The sequence below is a fragment of the Coregonus lavaretus genome, assembly GCF_964263955.1.
Source record: "Coregonus lavaretus genome assembly, chromosome: 19".
NCBI classification, from domain to species: domain Eukaryota; kingdom Metazoa; phylum Chordata; class Actinopteri; order Salmoniformes; family Salmonidae; genus Coregonus; species Coregonus lavaretus.
The window spans coordinates 38726213-38737209 of record NC_140006.1 but is presented as its reverse complement, the minus strand read 5'-3'; the positions used below and the strand labels follow the sequence as shown (position 1 = coordinate 38737209).

General features: G+C 41.8%; 1 protein-coding gene across 1 annotated transcript; it reads left to right on the top strand.

Moving 5' to 3' along the window:
* The first annotated feature begins 2564 nt into the window (after positions 1 to 2564).
* LOC311146423 (Krueppel-like factor 9) lies at positions 2565 to 9407 on the top strand. The gene is made up of 2 exons (XM_084182929.1): positions 2565 to 3329; positions 6100 to 9407. The coding sequence occupies exons 1-2, from the start codon at positions 2834 to 2836 to the stop codon at positions 6351 to 6353; spliced, it is 750 nt and encodes a 249-aa protein (XP_084039055.1). The 5' UTR covers positions 2565 to 2833; the 3' UTR covers positions 6354 to 9407.
* Positions 9408 to 10997: the final 1590 nt, after the last annotated feature.

The following is a 10997-nucleotide window of genomic DNA, read 5'->3' as shown; positions in this document are numbered from 1 at the left end:
TCCACTATGGCCAAGACCAAAGAGCTGTCAAAGGACACCAGAAACAAAATTGTAGACCTGCACCAGGCTGGGAAGACTGAATCTGCAATAGGTAAGCAGCTTGGTTTGAAGAAATCAACTGTGGGAGCAATTATTAGGAAATGGAAGACATACAAGACCACTGATAATCTCCCTCGATCTGGGGCTCCACGCAAGATCTCACCCCGTGGGGTCAAAATGATCACAAGAACGGTGAGCAAAAATCCCAGAACCACACGGGGGGACCTAGTGAATGACCTGCAGAGAGCTGGGACCAAAGTAACAAAGCCTACCATCAGTAACACACTCCGCCGCCAGGGACTCAAATCCTGCAGTGCCAGACGTGTCCCCCTGCTTAAGCCAGTACATGTCCAGGCCCGTCTGAAGTTTGCTAGAGTGCATGTGGATGATCCAGAAGAGGATTGGGAGAATGTCATATGGTCAGATGAAACCAAAATAGAACTTTTTGGTAAAAACTCAACTCGTCGTGTTTGGAGGACAAAGAATGCTGAGTTGCATCCAAAGAACACCATACCTACTGTGAAGCATGGGGGGTGGAAACATCATGCTTTGGGGCTGTTTTTCTGCAAAGGGACAAGGACGACTGATCCGTGTAAAGGAAAGAATGAATGGGGCCATGTATCGTGAGATTTTGAGTGAAAACCTCCTTCCATCAGCAAGGGCATTGAAGATGAAACGTGGCTGGGTCTTTCAGCATGACAATGATCCCAAACACACCGCCCGGGCAACGAAGGAGTGGCTTCGTAAGAAGCATTTCAAGGTCCTGGAGTGGCCTAGCCAGTCTCCAGATCTCAACCCCATAGAAAATCTTTGGAGGGAGTTGAAAGTCCGTGTTGCCCAGCGACAGCCCCAAAACATCACTGCTCTAGAGGAGATCTGCATGGAGGAATGGGTCAAAATACCAGCAACAGTGTGTGAAAACCTTGTGAAGACTTACAGAAAATGTTTGACCTGTGTCATTGCCAACAAAGGGTATATAACAAAGTATTGAGAAACTTTTGTTATTGACCAAATACTTATTTTCCACCATCATTTGCAAATAAATTCATAAAAAATCCTACAATGTGATTTTATGGATTTCTTTCCCTCATTTTGTCTGTCATAGTTGACGTGTACCTATGATGAAAATTACAGGCCTCTCTCATCTTTTTAAGTGGGAGAACTTGCACAAATGGTGGCTGACTAAATACTTTTTCCCCCACTGTAAATACAGTAGTTGGACTGAAGAAAATTCCCTTTTCTCACGCAGGCAGGTGAATGGCCATGCTCGTGCCTGCTGCTGTTTCCACAGTGACCCACACTGCTCACAGCGTCCAATCAGGAAATACCTTCCAGCCTCGAGCTACAAACATCCACTGAGCCAGTCACTTGACACAACATTGCCCCTACCCCCCCGTCCCTCAATGCAAAGCCTCTCTATGGTATATAAACCGCCCTATGGCTAAAGAAGGGTTCCTTCCAGCCATAAAAGCACAGCACACATTTGGGATTTAAAGTTTTATGTTTGTTGCTTTTTAGTGAGAATCGACAATGTTATGGCAACTTGGTTGTCATAGTGTTGCAAATACAATACAATAGATGTATGTTCTGTGACCCAAGTATTCTATGCATCTTTACCCTTATAACCCACCCATAACACTGTAACCAAGGGTTGTCCATGTTATTATTTTATGATGGGAGTGCACATAATGGTCATTTTGATTAATCGTATTGCCTATGGGGTCTATTGCGTCTCTATTACGGCACGATTATATCCACCAGTTCATTATTGGGGTCAGATTTGGTTAAGCCTCCAAGTGAGTAATTATGGTGTGACAGATGGCTTCACAAACAGCCAGCCAGAGAAAATGGGGTGTGCCTGTATATGTGAAGCTATATCTGGAAGAGAACAGAGGCTAAAGAAGAAGAGGGACTAGAGAGACATCTAGTGTCTTTGTCTAGCCTCTGCTCTTAGGTAATAGACCTTCAATTAGAATAACGACTTTCAAAAGAGTAAAAGAAACCATACGTCTAATATACATTTACATTTTAGTCATTTAGCAGACGCTCTTATCCAGAGCAACTTACAGTTAGTGAATACCATTTTTTTTCTATTTTCTTTTTTTTCATACTGCCCCCCCGTGGGAATCGAACCCACAACCCAGGAGTTGCAAGCGCCATGCTCTACCAACTGAGCTACACCGGACCATATACAGCGTATAAATTATTTACTATTGCAATGTCCAAAAAAAATAACAAAAAATGTAATTATTGCTGAAATCGCACACTTATTTTTAGTCCTTCATAAATATGCTGTTGACAAAGGAGAAATAGAGTGTAAGAGGAAATCGTTAAATGTGATAAGCCATTTACAGTAGGGCTACACCCTCAACTCAACAGCCGAGCACCACATTTCCACGCTGCTGTATCGGTCGCTTCCACCCACTGAGATACGAATCCACCACGCCCGCTTTTCACGTCAGTCCGCAACGTCAGATTGTGCGTGTTGCTCTGTATCGGGTAGGTTTGACCGGCTTTTCAGAGTCAGACACAATGAACCCTCGGATGATGTAAAGCATGCTTGTGGGGCTGGAGGCACGGGCACGTTTTGGTAGTATCGTTTTTTGCTTTGGTTTTATATAATTTGATGTTTTCGAGCACACATATCGACAAGACTTTGTGACGGTATAGGGATAGCTGGAAAAGGACGGTTCAACGAGTTCGTCTGACAACGAAGTCGACATTTCGAAAACGACACCGAAAACAAAACTGTATTTTACAAAGGACTTGCTAAAGTCAACGAGATAAAAGAAGAATGTCGATGGTTGCGTATTCGGATTACTTAGCCGCCGAATGTCTGATGTCGATCTCTAGCGGTCCCGTCCTACACCGACCCACCACGGTTGTCCCCGCCGCACAGCCCCCTCCCCAGGCCCTTCATCCTGGGGAGCCAGAAGTGTCGAACGAGGACAGGGAGGTGCTCGAGACGCTGAGACTCGAAGGGGCCAACATGATCACGGTGGCCGGGATCCTCACGGACCTCCACGGCAAGTTCCGGTCCATGTCGGCCTACTCGGAGAGCAGCAACTCCTCATGTGGGGAGAGCGGCTACACCACGTTGTCTGACTCAACTACCCCAACCATGACCCCCTCTGCTACTCCAATTCCTGGACAGTTCAATGCCACTCAACAGCAGTGGGGAGGAGGGGCGCCTCGGTCCCCAGTAAAGCGACATCAGTGCATTTACGACGGCTGTGACAGAGTTTATGGAAAATCGTCTCATCTGAAAGCCCATATCAGAACCCATACAGGTACAATTATATAGCTGGCTGTTATACTGCTTTAACTTTATAAATTGTTTGGGAATTAGCTATAGTATCAACAAATGTCATTTTATTAAGCAAGTTGTTCCAGAACTTCAAGTTTGTCCATACTAACTAAGCACTCCCCCCTTTGTGAGTCACTCCTAGCTACAATTATCATATTTTTGCCTGAAGAAATGTGTTTTTCTTCACAGGGATACACTGTCGATTGGGTGGGCGAGACAAGTCGTTTACCCGCGCGTTAGTAACGTTACAATACTCCCCGAACAAAAGGGGGAAAAACTCAGGGCTCATAACAAAGAAGTAAACGAACAAAAGAATGGGGCTGGACGAAAAAGCCTAGTGACGAACATGCTACATCTAGGTTGGATTTGCATACGAAGTAAGTTCGAGATTAAATGTAACGTTCGGGGCGTTTGCGCAGATTCGGTAGTTCGTTTAGCTCAAACTGCCAAATCTTTTAATCCCAGCTCGCATAAATGTGGCCATCATGTAACAGTCACGTCTTTCTCGAAAAACTCAATTTTCTTGAAATCAGCCATAGCTGTCATAGTTTTCCCAGTCAAAATTGTATGTTTAGCGCTGCTACTTTGTATACATGCATCAGGTGTCCATTGCCCAGGTGTCCGCAGAGTCGGGGGGGGGGTGTTCAGGGTCAGTGAACAACAGGCGCGGTTGGGTTAGAACAGGAAAGCGTGCTGAATAGAACAAATCGTTAGGGAACGCCCACAAAACGGGAGTGAGTGGGTCATTGCTAGAAGGCATACCGGTTTTGTAAAAGTTACGTCATAGTCACGTTCACTACAACGAGAGTTTGCGTCTTAACAGCGTCGAGTTCTACAGCAGACTGGACTTGATTTGCTTTCCACAGAATCACTTACTAGCTAAAGTCGGTATCCCTTCTAGACATGACCAGTGAGTGGGAGTGTGGCGTGTTGCAAAACGCAGATCCGCTTTGCGGTCTTGAATATAGCTCCTGGCACCCTCTCGCCTGTACTGGGTTGACTCCTATTAGCTATGTTACTGTATTGTACTAGGGCCACAAAATAGGCGTAGGAGGCTGCACATTGTGGATACCCTCATGAATAAAAGTCGAGTCAACATAAAGGTTGTCCTCAACGGTGGAAAATCCTTTATGCGCAAAAATGTATATAATAACATCACATCGATGTGAGCTTGTAGTCCCACTACGACTCGGGAAAGCATGCAGTTTATTTGTCTACATATTAAATCAATTATGATTAACTTCACAGGGTGGTGAAAGTGCCAGGTGTTGAGCTTGATGTTCCGTCCCAATAAATAACGAGGGTCTTATTCTGTTAACATGATGATCGATGCTTGGCTATTGCTCTTATCCATATCATCATCTAGGTAGCGTATCTGCGAGGTGTTGGCTAGAGCGCATGTGCCAAGACCAGAGTGGGCACATTTGCTATATAAAGCAACAGTTTTTGTGACAAAACCATAAGTAGAACTGAAAATGCGATGGAAACCCATTGACCTTGTATTTTTTATTTGGTGCACCACAAGTTATTTTTATGTGCACTACCTCATCACGCACAGACTTTTATCCGTAATAAATCAGTTTGTTGGAAACATCTCTGGTGAGAAAATGTTTTATGCCGATTTTAGAATATTCACATGAAAACCGGTAATTGGATGGAAACCTAGCTTGGGAGCTCCATTTATCCTTTGTAGCTCAATAGTGTATGGTGCTTGTAAAGCCAGGGTAGTGGGTTCGATTCCTGGGACCACCCATAAGTAAAATGTATGCACGCATGACTTTGGATAAAAGTGTCTGCTTTATTGAGGCCATCTCCATTTTGAAGTAGTCAATTTTCTTCTTCTACCACTTCTGAGTTGGCAAACAAACTCAAAGGGTGCACACTGCCACCTGGAGTGTGTTGTTTGACCAGGTGTAAAGCCAAGGTTGGCGATTTACTGCCACCTACAGTTATGGAATGTTTCCTCACAAGTATAATTCATAGGCTGATCTCTCCTGGTGACCTGGATGGAATTATGTGATTCTTCCTTGACCCATAGGAAGTCCTACCCAGTTGACTACTTGTACCCCCCCTCAATGACTCGGTACCAGTACCCCCTGTATATAGCCTCGTTATTTTATTGTGTAACTTATTGTACAGAAATACAATTTTATTTGATACTTCAAAATGGTGAAAGTCCTCAATGGCGCTGCCCATGCTAAAATAGGCTTTTGGGCACTAGAGTCCTCTATCTATCTCTATGCGATGTGTTGAGGGCGCCTCTCTAAGATGGCCTTATTCTGCCCTACGAGTGTCAATATCTATTGCCGTCTACGTTTTGCATTCACTTTTCAAAATGTCTCTCTTCAATACCCATATGAACCATGACCGGAGTATAATTTTCTTTTTAACATAGGTTGTTTTTGGTGCATTAAATAGAGCAGAGGAGTGGATGAACTTTTTGAGTTATAAAAAAAATGGCTGCTGATAATATTATACACTTTCTACTAACTTGATGGGTATACAGGGGTCTGCCAAGAATCTAGCTTACTACCGATGTCTGTATATCTTTTACAGGGGTCTGCCAAGAATCTAGCTTACTACCGATGTCTGTATATCTTTTACAGGGGTCTGCCAAGAATCTAGCTTACTACCGATGTCTATATATATGGTGTTAGTGACTGGAACGAGCAGGGCGATACTTGCCAGTCTGACATTTGTGCCATACTCAGTATGTTCAGTTGAATGTCTCTCTTTCTGTCTCCCTTCATCAGGTGAACGACCCTTTCCCTGTACCTGGCCCGACTGCCAGAAGAAATTTGCCCGTTCGGACGAACTGGCTCGCCACACGCGCACCCACACTGGCGAGAAGCGCTTCCTGTGCCCGCTGTGCGACAAGCGCTTCATGCGCAGCGACCACCTGATCAAGCACGCCCGCCGCCACCCTGACTTCCAGCCGTCCATGTTGGGCCGCAAGGCCTCGTCCCCAGGGGGACAGGGGGCGTTAAGCCCCACCATGGGCCAGTAGAGTGCAGGGGTCAGTGGGTTCACTCCCACGTCTAGGGCTGGGGTCAGCAAGGGTCACAGGGAGTGGTTCTAACCAGAGGTCCTAACCAATCAGATCCACTAGCCAGGCCTCAGCCTGTCCGTCACAACTCACCACACAACAGGATCTGGGTGGGGGCACATTCACCACCCACCCACCCCGATGGATGAAGACGACACCAGTCTCAACACAACCTAACCTCCAAACCTTTAACTGAAAAACACTCACACATGCAGGGAATTCTCAACGTCTTCACTCCGCAGTCTCAGCACACGCATCAGCCAAATGTTTTCCTCCTTTCTCTGCTTTTTTTAGAGAGATGGTGCTCCATGCTTTTTTACTGTGGCTGTTTCCTTTCTTGCTAGCGCCATTTAGTGATATTTAGCTAGAGGTGTAGAGAGGCTGAGGTCAACTAGAAGTGTAGCAGCTTTGCTGATGACATGTTCTCCGTTTCTAGAGGTTGCACATTCCATGCATTTTTGTCATTTGAATTTAGTTGGCTTAGTTTTATGTATATATTTTTTGCAATATCGTATTTGCTGCATTATTATAATTTGAAATGCAGGTCAACTTCACTTTCAGTACTGATGATGAATGGTTTAAACCGCTAAAGACAAGCAGGTTGCACACCATCCTTATTCATTGTAGATCAACTTTTCTTTTTACCATCCATTAAACGTTGACGCATGATACACGTAGTATTATGGCCGATACGGATGCAAATGTATATAACTTTTAAGCTTCTATTGTAGAGAATATCGTAAAAAAAAATATTATTAGAGGAAGTAATACTTGTGATGAATTGTAGTCCTTATATTAGGGGTGACAGAGTATACGCTTGGATAGGATAGCGCTGCTTGTGAGTATGCGCGTGTCTCTAATGACATTTTTGTTAGAGAGAGAGAAGAAACTTTCTACTGTTTCCACTGTCTGTCCAGCTAAATGGACACAATTACTTTATTATCTCAGTGAACGACACTTCAGGAAATTCAGAAAGCCTTAAACTATTTCATACTTATTTTTGCACCATGTTTACAGTTTGAATCATTTCTACAGGTTTACGCCGACTCGTCGGCACATTACAAATACACATATGTAATATGGCACTTTTTCTTAGAGGTTGTTTTTAATGCTAGCTACTTGGCAAATTTTTGTGATAGGTATTCACTGTATTAATATGCTTCTACAGTTGAACACTGTGGAATTTGATAAAGATACATGTGATCTCATTATACTTATTATAACCAATGGTTAGGTTAGTAAGCCAGATTTGTCCAAGTGCTTTAGGAAAGTGCGATAAAGGATAGATTGGGGTTATTACGTGTTTGTTTTTTAATTGCTTCTTTGCTGGTCATAATGTCTTGGTTCTATGTTATCGTGTCTTAGAAAAGCCACATACAACATACTCTATGCTCTCAGACCCTTGTTATAATTGTCATTGCTTCCACAGAATGATTGAATTGCATGACTAAGGCACCTCCCTCGTCATACAGTCCCTCCAATATCTTCCTTCTCTCATGTCTTTACTAACAAACTGACTTTAATTGACCATTCTTGCTGCATCATTTGATCACTGATAGTTCCATTGTAATGGGATGTACCTGTATTCAACTTTTACATTGAAACGCTTTTTCCATTTGTACACATTTTCACAAGTTCTTATAATCTGTTGACAGCTCTTGGTAACTGCTGGCAGTTATCGAACAAAAATGGACTATTTCAAACAAAGCCACAATATGACTTAGTAAGAGTATTTGCTATGTTTTCAAATGAATTGAAAATGTCTCCATGGATCTCATCATTCTCCAAATGTATTTGTTTAATTTTTTGACAGCAAGTCTGCTCGCGCCAAAAGTATGATTATTTCACAAAGGGTAACAATTTACCTCACCATTTTTGTGTAATATTTGTCTTCCCTTGGAAACTCACCCTTTCTCATGAACTGCTTCTAAACACAATCAAGCCTTAGGTTTGAACTTCTTCTGTTCTTCAACTGAAAACTACACTCTGCCAGGGAAACATCTCTAGTTGTCTTGTCTATATTCCCATGTTTGCTCTGTGTACAGAGTTTTGACTGTGCTTAACACTTTTTCATAGTATATTATGTACCCGTGGTGTTCAGTAGTGCTGATCGTCAGTTTTGGCATCTCACAAGTGTGCAGTTTGTATCACTACCCTTCATGTTGCACAATGCTACTGATATCAGTTTAGTTTGGACCTACTGCGTTAGAGATGTATCAATAGATACATTTTGTAACACTTCATTTCAGTGATACCTACATAAGGACTTAAACACATTCATAAGCAGTACATGAACATTGCATAAATGCTTATGTTAACAAGTTGATATTTCAGTTATGTCACTATTTGCAGTTGTTAACAAACATAAGCATTTGTGCAATGTTCATTAACTGCTTATAAATGTGTACTGTATGGGTTATAAAGTCTGTATGTAGGTACCCTTCAGATAAAGTTACCAATCAACCAATATACATTTTACAAAGCAGAAATTCTGGCTTGGAGGGGGGCACAACCATATCTCAAACAATTTAATTCATTACGCTGAACACCTTATAGGGTATGCTATGCTAATTGTTACCCACTGTACACTAATTAAACAAATATACACAGCTGCATTGTTTGTATAGAACCAATGTTTTTAGAATTTTTTAAGCCACATTTTTACATCAATAACTCTTTAAGAAACCTCTTATTCGAGCTTTGGTTAGGTCGATAAGAGGAACTGTGGAACTAATTTAATAAATGCTGCGACATGCTCTTTGATATTTATACTCAGGTGTCTTTTAAAAATTGAGCGGTGGAACTTCCATATTTCCTGTGCAACACCCAAGTGTAATCATGTATTGTTTCTATTATTTAATGGATTAATTTATTACGATTTATAATTTCCGTGGTTTAATTCTTTATTTTTTCATAGCTTATTATTTTGTGATATGGAACATATACTAATAATTTGGTTCCATTGTTTGCTTGATACAAAACTGCCAGTGCTTTTTAGTAATAAATAAAAACCTTAAGTTGAATGTTTTGTGTGTGGCATTTTCTTGTTAACAGGTGACATTCATTTGTATCTGTATTTAAATGTTGAGTTATACTTGATATATCCACTTTTTTGTGAATATTGTTAAGTTAAAGGGAAGGTTGTCTGTAGATGGCTTTCAAAGTAAGGACAATTTGATCAATCCCTTGAAAATAATATTTCACCCAAATTACAAAATGGCATTGATTTCCTTACCCTGTAAACAGGTTATGGACAAGGTATGACCACAATCCATGATTTGGTTTGTTTACTTGGCCACTGCTTACAGTTTTTAGCATCTGTGGCACAAATCCAATGCAAGTCAATGGTACCTATGTAAGCATTTTATCGCGCCTCATGTCCAAATGATCTATAAGTAAATTCATTGAGAGTTTTAGATACTTTAGGATGATTTGGACATTCAGCTAGAAAAATGCTAATATCAGTACCATTGACTTGCACTGGATTTGTGCCACAGATGCAAAATAGTTAGCATTTGGAAACAGTGGCCAGGTAAACAAAACCAAAACATGGATTGCTGTCATACCTTGTCCATAGACTGCTTACATGGTAAGGAATCCAATATGTAATTTGGGTGAACTATCCCTATAAAATATTGAATATGTGTGTATCCCATAAACTAATACAATCAGCTGGAATGTTTGCAGACAGCTAAAAGGCATCATTCTTTAATCCCAATTATACAACGGGTGTGTCTAATCCTGAATGCTGATTGGTTAAAAGCGCATTCCAGCCGGTGTCTATTCCACGAGTTACCTCCGCTAAATCTATGACGTTAAAATGCCTATTTACTCTGTTCCATCTGACTGCGCAATTCACTGTCACATCAGCCCAGCCAGGCAAGTTATAAACTTGATATCCACTATAAAAAGCATCTAGATAATATCTCACATTACTTTTAGACTAACATTTCGTTTTCAACAGCGGAGATTTGTATAAACCTTGCTGTCTGTCTCCGACATTTGCAACATTGTTTCAATATTCAAATTCGATCTCCAGCTGTCCCATAGTAATGAACGTGTAGGGGTCGGGACCAGACAGACAGGCAGGCAGCGTTTCTCAGCCAGTCGAAATCATGAATCAGCTGGCATCATTTTTATGGATACATACAAAGAAATGTCCATTGAAAAACGAAACGAAGTGCAGCTAGTTTGCAGTCTTTCCAGCTTCCGTTTGAAGTGACTGTGTTAGCTGTGCTGTTGGCTAGCTCATCTGAACAACAGTGTCCTCTATGAGAGAGCACAATCTCATTTTATATGCCAGGCGAAATCGCGCCTCATTAGCTCATTGTTATGGATGTATCACTATAAATGTCACTATAAAAACTGCTTAAACAAATGCAAATGCAGGTACTGTTGTTATTCTGTCTGCACTGTTTGACGTGACTGTAAGTTAGCTGTAGTTGGCTAGCTAGCAAGCAAGGGATAAGAACGTTGCCAGCCAGTATGGCAATGGAAGATTTAGAACGGACGACTGGGTCATGTCCATAGATACAAAACAAAAAGACTGAACGACTGGGTCGCATCTCTGCAACCCAATAGAACGAACGTCCAGCCGGCTTTGTA

Bases quoted from the DNA above. Each gene is read 5' to 3' on its own strand.
- LOC311146423 (XM_084182929.1), top strand. From the start codon at position 2,834: ATGTCGATGGTTGCGTATTCGGATTACTTAGCCGCCGAATGTCTGATG. The intron at 3,330-6,099 runs GTACAATTATAT...TCCCTTCATCAG, and splicing joins CCATATCAGAACCCATACAG to GTGAACGACCCTTTCCCTGT.